Source organism: Zonotrichia leucophrys, chromosome 7, assembly GCF_028769735.1.
Source record: "Zonotrichia leucophrys gambelii isolate GWCS_2022_RI chromosome 7, RI_Zleu_2.0, whole genome shotgun sequence".
Lineage (NCBI taxonomy): Eukaryota > Metazoa > Chordata > Aves > Passeriformes > Passerellidae > Zonotrichia > Zonotrichia leucophrys.
Window position 1 is genome coordinate 35,920,878 of NC_088177.1, and position 18,910 is coordinate 35,939,787.

The following is an 18,910-nucleotide window of genomic DNA, read 5'->3' on the forward strand; positions in this document are numbered from 1 at the left end:
GGAATTGTTACGTAGCTGTTGATATTTGTGTGCAAAGTCCACTCTGTGTCTTGGAGGTTGTGGGTATCTGTGTCAAGAGAACCCAGCCAGGGCACTTAAATCAGTCTAACTGCATAAATACAGTGCTTTACTCAGACATAAAATCCTTGCAAAATCTTGATAAACCCACTGCTGAATTAAAACCAGCCAAGTTAAACCAGCAGCATCCTTAAAAGTATTATTTGTATGTCACAGTATCAATGTTGCTTTATTAATGGTTAACTGACAGCTCATATTATAGTTTCCATAGCCTAGTCTATGAAAATTTATTTGAAACTTAATCCCAGAAAAATAACTGAATCACTTCCCTTTAAGTTTATGTGGAAAGCCTGTTGCTGTGGATTTTTTTAGTAAGAGACACAAACATTGCGTTTAGAGAATAGCACCAAAGGAATGTGAAACACCCAGAGGAAGTTTGTTTTCAGATCTGACTCTTGGAGGTCACTGTCTCAGGGAATGGTCTGTTTTGGAAGACTGGTGATTGGGCTGTGGGCTAGACATGCTGGATGATTTGTTTGTTTGTTTGTTTGTTTGTTTGTTTGTTTGTTTGTTTGTTTGTAACCATGCTGGTGGATCTTGGTCAGTCTGTACCACAGTGACAAGTACTGCTCTGAATGCTGCAAGAAATTAAAACTGGGTTGGCTTTGTCCTCAGTCTTGGTTCTCTGTTCCTACATGACCCATGTGCCCTCTGAGCACTCTCTGATAAGCTGTGTGAGCCACAGCCTGGCTGTGGACGTGCAGGGCTGTAGGTGGAGGCTGCCAGGACAAAGGACAGGGGGAAGCAGGGCTGTAACTGTGCATGAGGTGGTGGTATGTCACAGGCTGTGTAAACTGGAATACAGACTTGATGCTAGTATTGATTGCAGCTGCTGTGGAAATCCCTGTTTGCTTTCTGGTAGTAATTTGCAGCATCTTGTAGAGTAGATCTACTTGTTTTGCCAACTGTAACTATACTTGCCTTGATAGTAGTAAACTGTAATGATTAAGAGAAAATAGTAATAAATCCTCTGTGTCCTTGTTTATGGCAGAGTGAGGCATACTACAAACAGTTGCAATCTTTGCAGACTCACCAGCCAAGTAATCCTTCCAGATTGTGGCATTAATTGGTGTCAGAAGTGTGGATCTGTGATAAACAGGTCATGGATGCTTGGGAGAAGGCAGTAGGAAAGCAGTGAAAATTGCAAGATGCTTGTAGAAAACTCCTCTGTGGGACAGGGATAAAGTGTTTAAGAATTGGTTGAATTTGTAAAGGCTGCAAACTGAGTTTCAGAAGTGACAGAACGCTCAAATGCAAAGCAGAGAATAGCAAGGGGCCCTTCATCGGGCTTCTCACAGAGGTGTCAGCTGTAGGTGCTTTGTTTAGCACTGCTAGGCAGGAACTGGCAGCTTTGCAGCAAGCTAAGGATGCAGAAGTGTCAGCAGTTCCCTTTGAATCCCATGGCTTTGTTGCAAACCAATTAGTTAAAAACTGCCCTCAGCCATCTGGACCTATGGCACCTACAGCAGAAGCCTATTGCCTGGTCTCAGAGCCAATCACTGAAAAGATGTATACTGAAAATGGAAAATGAGGAGGAGGCCTTGATTCTAGCAGTGAGTCTTCCTTCCCCTCTTCATTGCCCAAGCATTGTCCAGATAATGCAGCCTCCTTGTATCCTGACATTAAAACTTCCCTGGGGGCTCCTCCTGGCTCCTGCTGGACAGGAAGGTCCCCCTGCCACCCAGGGTCACAAGAACTTCTAGGAATTTTCATGCAGGACAGCCAAAAGCCTCCTGAGGACTGAGTGGATGAGTGGTACCAGCTGGGGGCTGGAGCAGTGATCCTTCATCAGGCTGAGGCTGGACAGATATTCCTGACAAGAAGAATATTTCTCCTAAACACTGATGCAGAGGCCAGAGTGAAAATCTTCTCCCTGTTATCCATAATAAATGTTTCTAGAAAACATTTGTTATGTTTTCTGGGAGTGTGGGGCTGTCTCCTTCCCCCTCCCTCTAGTAGTTTTGATGGATGCTCGAGCTGGACAATGCTCAGGATTTCCTTAAGGAACAGAGGCAACACCCTGGGACACGATGGTTGTGCCAACAACAGCAGCAGGGAAACTAAAATTCTTGCAAGATACAGCATCCAGACAGACCAGAAAAACCTGGCCTTAATGTTACAGCATGAAATGTGGCACTGAAACACCACAGTGGCCTGGAAGGGCTGGAAAATTGACAGTTCTTAGGGGAGGCAACAAGGACAGGGAAGCACTCCCAAAGGGAAGCTCAGGTCAGGGTCATCCAGAGGCTTAAAGGAGCTCAGAGTAATAAGAATAAGGGACAAAATGCTTGAAATGCAATAGATCTGACACAAAGTGCCCCCCTGCAAACAGGAACATGATCTGGAATGCAGACACTGAGGGCATCTCCTGCAAGGAAAAGCAGGCTGGCTACAGGAGATGCCCATGGTCACCTTGCAAAGACTCTGGGATGGGCACAGTGGGGGTGGCACCAGCACACTGCAGGCAGGGAACGAGCCCCTTTCCCCTCTCAGGAAGCTGCTGAGCACAATGAGGTCTTTCCCCAGCCTCATTTTCTCTAAACTAGAAAACCTGGAGTCTTCTGAATGCATTCAAGGATCTTAACATCATTCTTAAATTGTGGGGCCCCACAATTTACACAGTATATGATTCAATTGCTTTTAGTCCTCATTACTGAAATCCCTTCTTACCAGGGCTTGCAACTCAAACTTCACAGTTAAATCACCTTTATAACAACACAGAAATTTATACACTCTCATTAACTACTGTCTCCTGTCCTTTAAAAGACAGTTACAACTCTCAGGTCTCCACTCCTCCAGATGTCATACTGATTTGGCAAGTTGGCATGAATTGAAACAACATCATGAGCATTTGGCCTTTTTATAACTTACATTATGCACACTATGCCTTGTCACTACATTATTGTTTGTTCCTTATTTCAAGAATGGAATAGTGATCACATTGTACAATTTATGAATATAATTTCTTAAGCAGGCAACAAATTGGATTGTTGGCATTCCTTATACCATCCTTGATCATTAGATGCCAAATTTTGAGGTTCAGCAGAAACTGTCTCTGAAGCATCTTGGTGTCAACCTAATTTTGCATACTTAACTCCCCAATACACCAAATTATCAATAACAACAACCTTTAAAGCACATTCATACGTTGAGGTCCCATAGTCCATTATAATGCCCCAGGATACAGATTCAGTTTGGGTGAGGAAGACAAGCAACTATAATTACACTTTGTGTTACAATCACACCCAAGTGTGGTTTCGGTGTAAATGGGACAGAGCACAAGCTTGTATTGATTCTGGAAACTTCATGGACCTGAAATAATGAATCAGCAAATACAAACAAAAGAGGTTTTAATGGACTCTGGCATCTTACATGGAATGTTAATAACATGAATTCTCAAAGATACTGTAATCTCACCAGTCCTAATTCTACATGCTGCTGTCATCAGAGTTGGCTTAGTACTAATGATAATTGGGACATCTATGACCCAAGCAACACAACTGTCTGTATAGATCATAACCTCTATTCAGCACTCTCATTATAACAAAATTGAATTTTCTTCCTAATCCATGTTTTTCTAATTCATTCTACAAACATGACAATGACCCTGGGTGAAGCTGGTGGCCAACTTTTTAACCTCTGGATGGTTCTGTTTTTGTGGCACTAGGAGGTTACCACCACAGAGGAGAGACACTTGTAAACACAGCACATCTCGCTCCTTAGGCACTCCCATCTCAAGTTCTGACATTTCACTTTCAACACAACCATTACCCTGTAGGTAATCAAGGCAGAGTGTTTAACATTGTACTAACAGGTCCATGAGGTTTGCAGAATCAATACAGGCTTGTGTTCTGTCCCATTTACATCATCATTTATTGACTGTGCCAGATGAAAATAGAAGTCAGCAGCACCTACTGGCTGCTCCAAGTGCTGGTGTCCTATGCCTGGTTATGGATCTGTGGTATAAAAAGGACTTACTTTGTACCCCAAATGGTGCCTCTTTCTCTGGTGCCTCCCAATGTGCACAAATCCTTGTTCCCAGTGTTATTTCCTTGGCAGAGCAGACCCTCACTGGCGATGCCAGGCTGACTCCAGGTTCTGTGATGCAGTGTTGGTTGAATTTGGCTGGGTGCCCACTGAGCCTCTCTCTCTATCCCCTTCCCAGCAGGACATGGAGAGAATAAGATGGAAAACAACTCGTAGGTTGAGATAAGGCAGTTTACTAAAGCATGAAAAAGACAATTGAAAGTTTGCATGTGCATGAGCAAAGGAAAAAGTCAATCTCTACTTCCCATCAGCAAGAGATGCTCAGGCACTTCCCAGGAAGCAGGGCTGCAGCACGCGTGGTGGTGGCTCCAGAAGGCAAACACTGCAGAGTAACAAATGCCTCCCTCATCCTCCTCCCTCCCTTAGCTTTCATATCTGAGCTGACATCACATGGTATGGAATATCCCTTTGGCTAATTTGGGTCAGCTGGCCTGGTTGTGTGCCCTCCCAGGACCTTGCCCACTCCCAGTCCCTTGATGGGGGGGATGTTGGAGGGACAGGTCTGCTCAGCATTATCCAAAGCACTGGTGTGTTATCAACACCTTTCCAGCTCCTGCTGCAAAGCACAGCACTGTGAGGGCTGCTAAGGGAAAATGAACTCCATCTCAGTCCAGTCTCACACCCTTATTCCGTGCACTGCCCACCCCTCATTCCATACCATTTGTGTCACACTCAGATCCCACATAATTTATATATCTTCCAACTGTTCCACTGTATTTATTTCTCATTACTGGAATGCCTTCTTGCCCACACATACAACTTAAACTACATCCTTAAACCATCTCTATATCAAACATACATTTTCATTAACCATTATCCCCTGTCCTTACAATGAAGATACTATTTTTCCATTTCATGGGCTTCTTTCATCCCTCCAGATCCATGACTTGGGCTCCATTCCATCAGGATGAGTGATCAGGACTGAAGCAGGACAATTGATTGTTGGGCGCTGACACCAGCCTGGCTCTGGTTGTCGTTGCATTCTTCTTGCTCCTCACAAAATTCATTCTTCATCAGTTTTTTGTCATTTCTGCTACTTCCTGCAACATACAACTCACACCACAGATTATTTTCCCCCCAAGGTTAAATCTCCTTGAGGTACACACCAGGTCTCCCCATGATTCTTCATCACCCCCCAAGTACACACAGGTCCTTGGGCAAAGACAATCCCACGCATGGGCTTGCCTTTTCCCATAGGAGGAGAAATTCACACTGACTTTCCCACTTCCCTGTGTGGGCAGGGACTTTATTTCCTCCCACAGTATGTAGGGGTTTCATTTGGGCAGGACCAGGGTGGTTACCAGATCCCCTAGGGTTGACTAGCCAAGTGGCTTCTGCTAAATTTGCATCCCAGTGCTTCCATGGCCCATTACTTTATACTCTTTACATAGTTTTCAGCAGTCCATTATACCTTTCAAACTCCCCAGAGGCCTGTGGTTAATAAGGGATGTGATATATCCACTCAATGCCATGTTTCTTTGCCCAAGAGTTTATCAGTTTATTTATAAAGTGAACCCCATTGTCTGATTCAATCCTCTCTGTAGTACCATGTTGCCACAAAATCTGTCGCTCAGGGCCTGGGATCTCAATGTCTCTCAAGCAGTTTTACAGGGGATGTTTCCAGGCAGCCAGCTGTTGCCTCTACCATGGTGAGGATGTAACTCTGGCCTTGGTGTGTTCATGGCAACAGCCCAATACAGCCAATTTTTTAGGCCTCACCCTACTGGAACCCCAGCCACCATCCTCTCTTCCAAGGAGACTCCACTTGTGTGGCTCCTTGATTGCAGCACATTTCACATTCATATATAACCTGCAGGGCACCTCTTGGCTGCCTTTGACTGCAGCTCATATTGAATTTCCAACATTGTCAGGCACAGCAGCACTCACAGGTGGATCATTCAGGCCCAACAGTCCACTGCTGTCAGCCTCCATTCCCCATCAGACTCACACAGGGTGAGCAGGTCCTGCTGAGCACTCCTTGGCTCTCCAAGGACTAATGGATGGAGGTTGCAGAGTCTTGGTTGGTAAGATACTGCTGCTGCTGCACAGTCCTGGCAGCAATTGGCACTTGCTGGTCTTCATTCAACCTGCAGCAATCCTACAATGGAGGGATCTTCTGAGAGGCCAGGCAGGGTGGATAACTCTTTGATCTTCTCTGTATTCACTGTAGCTACACTAAAAGCCCATGGACATCCTTTAGGATCCTTGAAGTATCCAGCTGCTGCCAAGGATACAAGGGGCCTCTGAGGCAGTCACAGCCAGAGCCAGCATCATTCCCACTTGTTCCCTGCTAAGCTCACCTTGGTCTCTAAGACAGAAAACTCCTGGCATGCCCATCACTCCAAAGATCCAGATGGATTCTGCACTCCTGTGCATTCATGGCATCAATGTACAGTCTATCTGCTAAAGCTTTGCACTTCTGTGGATCCGATGTGCCAGGCCATCAAACCCACACAGTCCAGTATGCCTGGTCATCCCTCTCCTCCTCCTGGCCAGAGGCAGGGACCCTCTACTCCTGTTCCTGGTCAGAGTATTCACTGTCTGACCTTTGCGATGCCAGGTCAGAAGTCCCCTCATCGGGGTGAAAGGAAGCAATTTTAGCTCTTTTATGTCTGGGAAATCGCTGATTGCCTTCTTGTCTCTCTGTGGCAACCACACTGGCACTCTTCTTGGGCGACCCTTTAACAGCCTTCTTCCCTCTCAGCTCACGGACACGGGCTTCCAGCTTGAAAGTGGGCTCACCCACCCACTTCCTCATGTCCTCCCCCTGGTCCCGCAGGAAGAACCAGAGCTCCCCACGGGGCCTGCGCTTGGGGCTCCCCTTCCCTCGCACTGGGGAAGGAGAGGACCGATCCCGTGGGCTGCCCCTAAAAGCTGGGCTGCTGGCTTGGAGGGACGAGGAGGTGCCCAGAGTTTCTTCCACATTTCGGAGCCAGGAGGAGGCAATCTCCACGGTTGGTGTATCCATTTGTGGGTGGTACAGGGATACCAAGCTGCTGGAATATGATGCAGGGGCGCTTTGAACCACCTTCCTCCACATGGCCATTGTGCAAGGGGCATCCTCTGGATCTTCAGGGACTCTGTCAATTTTTAGATCACTATAGACGATTTCCAGCACTGCTAATTCTCTCAGGTACTGGATACCTTCATCTGCAGTGGTCCACTTCCCTGGGGAGTTCACCAGATCTTCCTTAAATGGGTATCTTGCCCTCACACTTGAGAGGAGCCGTTTCCAGAGGCTGCAAATTGCTCCTTCCTTTCCAATTCCTCTTTCAATTTCCCGATCTTTAGCAAGGGATCCCAGCTGCTGGGCTTCATGGCCTTCCAGCTGCTGTCTGCCAGCCCCATTGTCCCAGCAGCGAAGCAGCCAGGCAGAAATGGGCTCACCTGGCTGCCGGCTGTAGTCTTTGCGCAGGTCTCGGAGCTCTGACGAGGTCAGGGACCGAGTCACTTCGGTTTCCTGTTTGATTTCCCTCATCCCTTTGTATTTCCTTGTTGAAGGACCTGCCTCTTGATCCAACCCCTCCTTTCCTACTGTTACTTCCCCTTCTTCCTCTTCTTCTTCTTCCTCCCTTACTAATCGATGGAAAGGGTGTGTCACTTGCCTTGTCCATTTTTTTGCTTTCACTTCTGGGGCAGTTACTGTGGCTGCTGTGGTTTGAGTCCCTGACTCAGCCATAGTGTCCTCCAATGCAGTCTGGGTTCCTGCCTCAGCTACAGTCCTCTCAGAGTACTGAACAGTGGCTCGGTAGGCACAGGCCAGGCCCCAGTACAGGGCAAGAAGCTGCTGGTGTTCAGTGGGGTGGGCAAGGCACCCTTCTATCAGCTCATGGGTCAGTTTGTCAGGCTTGGTTACCTGTTCAGGTGTAAAGTCCCAGGCAATGGGAGGTGAAAACCGCCCTAGGAACCTGCCCAAATCCTTCCATGCACCTTGCCACCCAGGAACTGGATACCTCGGGGCATCTTTAAATATCTCCTCACCTAAAGTTTGTTTTTTCCTACCCCAGGATGATGCCAGATTCCATGAACTCCATAGAATGCCAACAGTATTAGCTAATATTATTAAGAGTATTAAATGGCTTACATAAGGATGAGCAAAGAGCATGGGAGCCTGCATTATAAAAGCATTCACATCAATTACCGTGCACAGAACATAGCTCCCCACACACAAGGCCATCAGTGTAAGAGCAAAGCACAGAGCCATTGTTTTTTTTAACATGTTCCCAAACTCAGCAAAATAAAGAGATAAGCAGCGCAGCTCACAAACTCCTTGCCGTGTACGAGAGCTTGCTACTCCATAACTACGATTTACTTTTTACTACAGCATGCAATACAGAAATATATATATATATATAAAACTGCCTTTATCTCACCCCACTATTGGGCAGTAGTGTGCTGACCTTGGCCAGGCCCCAGGTGCCCACTGAGCCTCTCTATCTCTCCCCTTCCCAGCAAGACATGGAGAGAATAAGATGGAAAACAACTCGTAGGTTGAGATAAGGCAGTTTACTAAAGCATAAAAATAGACAAGCAAAAGTTTGCATGTGCATAAGCAAAGGAAAAAGTCAATCTCTACTTCCCATCAGCAAGAGATGCTCAGGCACTTCCCGGGAAGCAGGGCTGCAGCACGCGTGGTGGTGGCTCCAGAAGGCAAACACTGCAGAGTAACAAATGCCTCCCTCATCCTCCTCCCTCCCTTAGCTTTTATATCTGAGCTGACATCATACAGTATGGAATATCCCTTTGGCTAATTTGGGTCAGCTGGCCTGGTTGTGTGCCCTCCCAGGACCTTGCCCACTCCCAGTCCCTTGATGGGGGGGATGTTGAAGGGACAGGTCTGCTCAGCAGCAGCCAAAGCACTGGTGTGTAATCAACATCTTTCCACTCCCACTGCAAAGCACAGCACTCTGAGGCTGCTAAGGGAAAATGAACTCCATCTTAGTCTCAGACCCAATACACAGTCCAAGTGAGACTTTGCCCATGGTCAGCTGGCCCCACTGCTGGGATGGGCTTGACAAGCACTTTGTTGGCACCAACAACAATCTATATAGTATTTTATATATGTATGTATGTATTTATAACATTTTACATATGTATGTGCACATACACACACACATATATATATATATGCACACACACATATATACAGGCCTGCATATAGTCACAGAATCATTTAGGTTGGAAAAGACCTTCAGAATCATTGAGTATATATTTTTAGTCTGTGCTGCCATCCAGTAACCCCAGGAGCTGAACACACAGAAGGAGGGTTGCTGCCTTTCTGAGCACACTGTCTGTTGTTCAAATACCTCCAAAGTGAACCATGACCTCTTCACTCCAAGTAAGCAAGGGTTAGATTAGGATCATAAAACCATAGAACCATTTAGGTCAGAGAAAACCCTTATGCTCATTGAATCCCAGTGTCACCTCAGCACTGACAAGTCCACCACCAAACCATGCCCCAAAGTGCTGCATCTACTTGCCTTTTAAACACCTCTGGGTTTGTTGACTCCATCACTTCCCTGGGCATCTTGTTACAATCCTCAACAACTCTTTCAGTGAAGATATTTTTCCTAACATCCAATCTAAGCCTCCCCTGGTACAACTTGAAGCCATTTCCTCTTGTCCTAAATAATAACTACTGGTAAGTATTTTTGCTGTTTTACTAGTGTTAATTTTATGTTGACTTGTAAAAGTGAAAATAGACTTACTACTAATATTCATTTCTGCTAATATTGATTTCTGCTGCTGTTGAAATATATATTTGCTTGAGCTGGTTTTGGCTAGGATAGAGTTAATTTTTTTCAGAGCAGCTAGCACAATTCAGATTTTTGCTGGAAACAGTGTTGATAATACAGAGATGTTTTAGTTACAGCTGAGCAGAGCTTACACAGATTCAAGGCCTTTTCTGCTCCTCCTCCCCCAGCGAGGATGCTGGGGGTGCACAAGGAGCTGGGAGGGGACACAGCCAGGACAGGTGAGCCCCACTGACCACAGGGATGCCCCAGAGCATCATGCTCATCACACAGAACTGGGGAAACAAGAAGGAAGGGATGTACCTTCACAGTCATGGTGTTTGTCTCCTCAAGTCACTGCTTTGCATGAAAGAGCTCAGTTTTCCTGGGACTGGCTGAAACCTGCCAGCCAGACTCTGAAGGAATGAATTCCTTGTTTTGCTTTTCTTGCATACAGCTGAGGCTTTACTTATGGGACTGTCTTTATCTTGACCCATGTTTTCTCACTTTTTTTTACTCTTCTGATTCACTCCCCTGTCCCACTGTGGCAGAGTGAGAGAGTGGCTGTGTGGGGCTGAGTTGTCAGCTGGGGTTAAACCACCACAGCCTTACAGTAGTTACTCATAGCATAGATACACTTGTTTTGCTAATCACCAGTATGCTTGCCTTGATAGTGGTGACTTGCATTAAAATACAATGAAGTACATTAGGAAATGAAGCCTCCAGGTCCTTGTGCACACAGGGTCCTGCAAGCCCATGGTTACAACCTTTGCCCTCACACAGACTGGGTGATGCTGGGTCATGGCAGCTGAATGGACAAGTTTCTGATCTGGCTGCATCCTGTAGACACCAGCAGAAACTAGTGGGCATGCAGAAAGGGACAGGATGAAATAAACTCCTGTGTCTCTGCTGTGTAGTTGTGACCTTTGCAGGCTGGCAGTGCAGAGGAGAACAATTCCAGTTCCTGTGTTCAGGTATGGAGATGGTGCTGGGATATGCTGCTGGGCTGCAGATGCAGGGAGTTACCTCACTGTGGCATTTCCTGCAGGCAGCTTAGTGATCCTTTTCTCAACACTGGAGCTCCTTGGCTTGCCACTTGGCTGGAGAAATGCGAGGTTAAATAAGTTCAAGAGTGTGGAGCATTCATCTTCCAGAGCCTGGGCTTTGCCTTCAGCTGCTGAGCACCTTCTTGTTCCACTGTAAAGGGCAATGAGGAAGCAGGCAGGCATGCCTCACTCAGGCTCGTGTAACAGAGAACAATTTCACTGCACCTCCACAATTCACAAAACAAATCATGCTGCCATTGGCCTTGACCTTTCCCAAGGAATGGTGCTGTCTCCTAACCCAGAGCAGCAGCACAGGGAAAAGGCACTGGTGAGCCCCAGCAACCCTGCAGCAGCAGCAGCGGCAGCCCTCAGCTGTGGCTGGGGAAACAGGAGGAGATGATGTTGCAAGGGCATCCGGATTCCAGCTTGGCCAGACAAGCACTGACGTTTTTCCATCACATCTGACCCGTTGATGCCTTCTGCTGGAGCTTTCATTCAGGAATGCTAGCTGTGGTCAGGCTGCATGTATTTACAGACACAAACAAACTGCTGCTGACTGAAATACACCACTCCCATGACTGTGCTTGGCACTGCTCTTGCAAGGGTAAAGGCAGATCTGCTTACCCAGTAACACAAAGCCTTAGCAGTGCTTCCTTACTTTTAATAAAAATGCAGCCTTGTGGAAAGGCTGAATTTGGGGGGCCGCTCTGCACTGCACCACAGGCAGCACTGACAGCATCAACCCTGTTCACTTATTTTTCTACACTGGCTTAGTAGCCTGGCTTGTGGCTCCCCTTGCTTATTTGGTCCCACATTGCTCCTGTTCTGCTTCACAGCTGAGCTGTCTCCCTGGGCAGGGGAAGGAGGGCACTTGCAGTCCCGTCCCCAAGCCTTTTCTCTGCTTTTTCCACTCTCCCTGCCCAAACCACCCCTTAGCAATGAGTCAAATCTTGGCTCCCTACAACTGCCTGGGTTGCCCAGTCTCTCAGCCCTAACCCAGTGTTGTGGGAAATGCCACAGCACAAAGGTAATCTGCAAGAGTGCAAGGGAAAGGGTGGCAGGGGGGCACTGCCTATGCCTCTCCTTTCAGAGTGCAAAGGGGTGGATTTGTTTTTAAACTGCTTGGTCCCTCACAAATTAACTGAAGCAGAAGTGTATTCACAGCGTTTGCTGCTCTGGGTGGCAAAGCTGGTTTAAAGCATTCCTGCCCTTCCTTTTCCCGGGCTTTCCTTCCTGCTCCCCCTTTCTGCGCCTGGGGCAGTACGACTTGTGTGAGGCAGCCACGTGAACCAAGCTAAAACTTGCTCTGTCTCCTTGTGATGATTATTTTCTGGCTGCTTTCTATTTTTTTGTGTCAGTGATGAAATCTGTCTTGCCATCTTGGCACATGGCAGTGGGATGATCACAAACCCCAAATTTATCCCAGGGATGCTCTTTCCCAGGTGGCACGGTTAGTCCCAGCTATTCAAAATGCTGTTTCTTGGCCTGTAAACTTTAGCCTTCACTTCATTATCGTGTAGAAGATGTGGAGCACTGAAGAGCTGCCCCTGTGCAGTACTCAGGCCTGTCCTGATGCTGATGGTGCTGCAGGGAGGAGGCAGCACAGCCTCCAGCCCACCCATAGTGGGTTACACTAAGGCAGCATTTAACCAGAGCCTGCCCTGCACTTGTTTTCAGGATGGATCTATGCACCCTCCTCCCCTGCTAGGGCAGATATAGTGGAATGAAGTGGGAAGACAGCATAAACTTCATTTGTTTGAGGTTTTGAGTTTTTTACCCCACCTGATCAGCACCGATGCCGCCAAGGCGCCACTTGCTGCCCTCCTAAAAATGCCAGTTCTGAGATATTTTTAGTGTGGTCTGCTGCATTTCTTCAGTGCTGCTTGTAGGCAGAGGGGGGGCCATAAAGTTCTTGAAGGAGAGCTGTTTTTACTGAAAAAATAAGAGCTTCTGTTTATAGAGGCGAAAACACATTAAAAAAAATAAATCCGGAAGGATGGGCCCATGGCCCTTTTCCAATGAGAAGAGCAAGTCAAAACAATGAACACCATTTGTTTTTGCTTTTCCCTGGCAAGCTTCCTTCAGCTGACTATTGCATGATCTGTTGAGGGTGAACAGACAAGAAAAAAAGAAATTTAAAAAAAGAAGGAAAAAAAAATCCAGGCAGTAGCAATTGCTCCAGCTCCTCTCTCCGGCAGCGGCTGCAGCCCCGTCTGTGTGGGTTTAAAGCTGCAGCTGTCAGCAGGGTAACCCAAACCCCAGCTCCAGAGGAAAACTGACAGGGCTGGGGGAATAGTTTGGGGGGAAAAAATAAAAAAAGCAAAAAAACAAAGCAAAATATATGTCGTGAAGCAACAACACTGGTCTTTGTCCAGCTCTTTCCAAAGGGTCAGGGCTCCCCTGATTTTCCAGCTGGACTCCATGGGACCCCACAGCAACAGTCGTCTGGTAAAAAGTCAGAAGTCTGGATGAGCTGCTGTGTGCTCTCAGCTGCCCTCCTGCAGCCCCCCAGGCTGGACACCTACTTGCACACCATAAGGAATGGGTGTTTATATTAGTTTCCTCAGACTGAACTCCCTTTTCCTTGGGCTCCCACCAGTTTCCAATGTAACACCATTGGCTCAGATCAGGAGCTCCCTGCCCCGGGTCAACACCAGTGTGTTAAATCAACACAACTCCTGTGGCAGCCCCTACAGCTCCAGCTCCATATTTTATGGCCATGTTTTGACTGACAAGGCTCTATTAATAAATCCATCAGGCAGCACCATTGCTGCTGGCAGGAGGAGCAGCCCCAGTTTTGGTGGGGGTCTCAGCAAAGAAACAATCCACTCTATTCACAGCATCATATATGCACAACTGTTTTATTTCGGGGTTTATATAAAAAAATTCCTAAAGACTGCAGAGTTTTTTATCCTAATTTCTTACACATATGGTTCCAAGATCCTGTTTCCAAGCTAATTCCCCCCCTAACAACTTGTGATGGAGTGGGTTCCCCTGATTTTTGACCTAGTCACCTTTCCTAACGGGATATGTCTAAAGCTGCAATATGGCACTTGGTTCACTTAGTTGGCAGGTTTAATACATCTGGAAAGCTGGGGTATGGAGATGCACATGGCTCACAGTCCATCAACACAGGCAGGGACCCTGCCCTCACATCTGTGCCTCCAGAATGAACCAGACCTTTCTCCTTACTGTGCAAATCACAGGCTTTGGTCATCGACCAGTCCCGTCGTAAGGGATTCTCGTCCCTGAAGAGAATCCCATCTTCAAGTGGGGAAGCAGCCCGGCCATTCAAGCAATTGTCCATGGCAGTGCCAGGCACTGAGACCCCTTCAGTCAACTGTACCGTTGTAAGACTTGTTGAGCTTGTTGAATGTGAACTCTACGTTATGCGTGGAAATGGGCTTTCGGTAGAGAGGATTGGATGCCTTCGGAGAGAGGAGCAAACAGAAAGAACAAAGATGAGGAACAAAGTCTGTACCATGGTAAAAACATAACAATTATTTTGGCGACAGTGCTGTGTTTGGCTTTGAGTGAACTGAACATTCAGATCCAGAGGCAGTGTTGTTTACCCAGAGTTGGTCCATCACCCACCTTCCATCCTGCCTGCAGGCAGAGGCACTGCCCTCCACTGCTGAACATTCCCCCTCAAAGCCTCCCAGAAGGGCTCCCTCGCAGACCTGACCAATGCAGCTGCCACCACAGTCTCCCCTACCTCCTTCAGCCTCCAGCTCTGCTTGGAAATACATGATGAGACCAAAGGCTGAGTATAGTTTTGCAAAGCACTTGCCTAGTTGAGAAGGCAACAGTCCTTCTCCTAGGCAAAGGAACTGCAAGATGCTGGACCCCAAAGGCACCACAGGGCAAGGACACCTGCATCATTGTTCCTGTCACCCTTTTCCATCAGTGCAGAGCTGTTTGCTGCCGGTGCATCCCCAGAGCCCCCCCAGCAGCAACCCCAGCCCAGGCTCACCATTTCGTATCTGGCGCGGGAACGCTCACTCTGGAATCGGTCGAACTCCCGCCTGTCGTGGATGGTGACGAGCAGCTTCCAGAGCGCCAGCAGGATGATGCCAATCAGCACCACGCTGCCAATCACTGCCAGAACGATGGTCACAGCGCTGGGGGCTGAGCTGCAGGCTGGCAGAGAGGCAAAAAAGCTAATTAGCCCTGGTGTGAGTGTATCCTGGGTCAGGTAATAACTTGGACTGCAGCCACAGAGCAAGTGACCTCAGGCAGTGCCAGCAGCAGTGGCTAAATCTGAAAAAGCAACAGTTCCCTCTGAAACTGAACTACATTTTTTAAAATTAAATAAATTCCTGGCTAGAGGCAGGTCAAAGGACCACCTCTCATGGATGTCACCAGAGCTAGGATGTCACATAGTAGGGCAGCAGTGCCACTGTCCAACAGCAATGCAGGGTTTTAATGCCAGCTGACCCATGTGGGACACAGAGCGTTAAGGTGCCTCTGGCAAAAGCCAGCTCAGCTGCTCCCACACAGAGACAGGTGATCACTAAGGACTTTATATAAGGACATTAACTGTCAGCTAATCAGCTGGTCTTTTAATTAAGTGCAAGCTGCAGCACAATTGAAATAGAACATGAGGAATCTCAGTCTTTCCCATATTGGCCCGTGCCATGGAGGACCAGAACAAATCACAAGAAGCTACTGCTGGATGCTTGCCAGCTTGTCCTGCAACACCACAAGGGGTTTCCTTTGAGCAACTGCATTGCATGTGATTAAAATATTGCTGGGAAGCACAGCTGCCTGCACAGCCTGTGGAGGGGAGTAGGGACACGCAGCCCTTACACTGCCTGGATCAGGACTCCTTGGCAATGTGGAAATCCTTGGGTGGTGCAGGGCTTCCCCAACATCCTAACTTAACCAGAAGCTGCACCAGGTGTCCTCTTCTGATGTTTTTGCTCACAAGGGCTTTATCTCTAAATCAAGCATACAATTCTTTCTACTTAAATAGGCTTCAGTTAACTCAGCCTCCCAAAGCTCTTCAGCCCTTGCTGGCAATGCTGATGGCTCAGGTGCAAGGTTTACTCTCAAAGTTCTTTTTTACTAAGTTGGGAGCATTTGGAGCTGGGTTTCATCACTGTAAAACACTTCGGTGTAAATCACCCTGGTTTATCTGCTCACACATGCAGCCAGCCTTTCTGCAGCCCCCAGGCTGCCCAGCAGCCCATCACCTCTCCTGAGGCTGACAGTGCTGTCAGAAAAACAACCCAAGGGAGGGCCAACCTGGCTCCTTGAGGACGGTGAGGTTGGATTTCCCACTGGGAAGCTCCATGTAGGTGAACTTCATGACACAGTTGTTCACTGGGTAGGCACAGAGGATTGCGTTGGGGTCATCTGTTTCTGGAACCAGATGGAAGGATCACAGGATTTTGTAGAAGTTTTTATACATTAAAAAAAAATCCTAAACACTGCAGAATTTTTGTATGATAATTTTTCAAATAAATGCTTCCAATGCCCTTTATGTTTAACATAATTCCCCCCTAAAAACCTGCAATGGTGTGGGTTCCCTGATTCTGAGCTAGTCACCCTGTCTAACAGGCTGTGTCTAAAGCTGCAATACAGCACTTGGCTAACTTAATTGGCAGGTTCAGTATTAGGAATTAGCACAGCTCTCCCCTGCAAGATAAGCAGAGCTTTCCAGGGATGCCTGGGAGCAGAGGAATGGGGAGTAAGCCTGGAAAGCAGCACAGTTTGATCACAACTCATACAAATTGTAACTGAGCAGTGTCCAGAATTACTGCTTGAGAAAATGTGGCACTTGGCAAACATCACACAGCAAACAGACTCAACCTCGCACGCACACACATTCTTCCTTCATGCTAGTCTGCTTCTGTAATAAATGCCATTTTCTTCTTAATTTGCTAAATTTCTTGAAGAGTGGAAGGAGAAGGGAAAACAAGGAGCACTGACTCAGACAGAGCCATCAGCAGCAGCAGCCCATGGCCAGCTTGTGCTCCAGCTGTACCAAATAGCTCCAGCTCCGGAAACGGCTGAGAAGTTTGTTTTCAAAGAGGGAGATAGAAAAGGAAAATGGGAAGGGGTGGAGGGAGGAAGGGAGGGAGGGGGAAGGGAGGAGTTGGTTGCAAGGATGATGTGTAGCTAAGGGAGTTGCAAGAAATGACAGGACTTTACTCCCAGAGCCACGCGAGCGCTGTGTGGTGGTGTCTGACGCACCATAGCACCAGACAGAGCCTGGTCACTGTTGCCTGAGGAAGGCTGCTTCACAGAAATAATTCAAGACTGAGCAAAGCCATCACCTGAGGTCTGCAGATCTAGCTTAAGAGGGGTGATTTCAGCAGAGCCACTGCCCTGCACAGCCACAGCTCGTTCGATGCCCCCACTGCAGGGACAGTGACTGGAGGGAGTGGAGAATCATCTCTGGCTGTGACAGGAGCACAGCTCTGCCAGCCTGCAAGGACTGAGAGTTTCATGGGACAGGAATTTGGGGACCCAGTGCTCTTGGCTAGCAAAGACATGCATAACCTTGTCTTAGGCACCTGGAAATAGCTTTCCACAGTTCTTGTATCCACGCCTGTCATGCTGAAAAATGATTGCATTAATGGCCACTGCTACCCCAGCCCCTTAGCTCTCTCCTGTCTGTTTGTTTTTCCTTTCAATGCCTTTGACCTGCATCCAGTTAAAAGATTAATACCCTCCATTTCAACAGCTGAGCTCAGATGCAGCTGCCCCTCTGACACGTTCCTGGTGTGGACAAACCTCAGCTGTTCCTACCCTGGGACAGGAAAACCTCCTCTATCTACACAGTGGTAGCAAAGCATGGGCTGGAAAAGTGCTGATTGTTGGAAAGCAAAGTACTAATTAGATTAATACAGATAATACTTCCATACTTCTTGACTAATGTCCTTTTGAGTTGAGCGGCAAATCTTAGTTTCTGTAGGTCTAGCTGCTTTCACTCCCATCCTTGCACCATCATTTCAGTAAAAGATACAGTGATTAAAGTCTCAATAGTAATGATTTCTGTTGATCTTCACTAGGTTTCAGAGATAACGTCAACAGAGAGAGGTGTGAGGGTTCCACTGAGCTTTTCAGGCGGGAGGGATGAGCTTTGATTCTCAATATGTGCTGGCCAGACAGGCATTAGAAAGGAGCTTTGTGTGTTTTGAACTTCCAAACCTCTCACAGGGTGCTGGTGCAGGTGCACTCCCTGCTAAACTGCACAGTGAATGGAGAGAATGAGAGCAAGTGTCCCAAAGGGAAGGGTGGGAAACTTCACTAGTCATAATTTAAAAGTGGGGCACTGGATGTAAGAGGAGTCAATGGGAAAAACATCACCTGCAGATAGCTTAGGAGGAAGTGAGTGAAAAGCTGAGCAACGTGTGGGACTCCCACCTCCATAAACTAAAGAGGAGGAAATGCCATATGCAGACAGTAACTTATCCCTGCTTGATCTCCATCCCTCCCTCCAAGAGATATTGTTAAGGCCAAGGTCAGGACTGTGATTAAATCTGTTACAAGCCTGGATCCCCTCTACTCCCCTAAACAGCAACCAGGGACTCCCAGAACATATCTTGAAAAGAGAGGGGGGAAGTCATCTGCTGAGGATGCACATGTGGGGTCACCTCTAGAAGAGGACTCAAAGGGCAGGAGATTGCCAGGGGGACTTGTAGCAATCAGTTCCAGCAAAGCAGAATGCATTTTTAAAACAGCTTTGCTTTCTTTTACCAGCTCGCTTCTTCCAAGATGAAACCTTGGAAGATTAGAAAATACCTTTTCTTGGGTGATACTCTGTCCTTTTGCACTCTCTCATGACTCCTCTCATCTGTCTCATGTGACCTCACCCCATTCTTTGCTCCCTGCACTGGCAGTAGTGGTTAGATGTCATTTAAAATCAAAGAGTTTTTTACTTCACTATGGATTATAGCCTGGAGAGAGCATCACACATACCACACATACACATACTCATACTACCTACATACACACATTTCTAAATATCAGGTGCTCCCTGAAGCTTTCTTTACAGGT

The 18,910-nt window shown here is 47.3% G+C and overlaps 1 protein-coding gene across 1 annotated transcript in view; it reads right to left on the minus strand.

Moving 5' to 3' along the window:
• Nucleotides 1–13,745: 13,745 nt before the first annotated feature.
• The window catches only part of ITGB5 (integrin subunit beta 5), a 58,006-nt gene continuing 52,841 nt past the window's right edge, over nt 13,746–18,910 (minus strand). Inside the window, exons 13-15 of the mRNA XM_064718861.1 lie at nt 16,151–16,267; nt 14,877–15,043; nt 13,746–14,331 (exon numbers count right to left, since the gene is read on the minus strand). Of these exons, the coding sequence (XP_064574931.1) occupies nt 14,236–14,331; nt 14,877–15,043; nt 16,151–16,267 (380 nt within the window). The 3' untranslated portion in view covers nt 13,746–14,235. The remainder of the gene's footprint in view (nt 14,332–14,876; nt 15,044–16,150; nt 16,268–18,910) is intronic.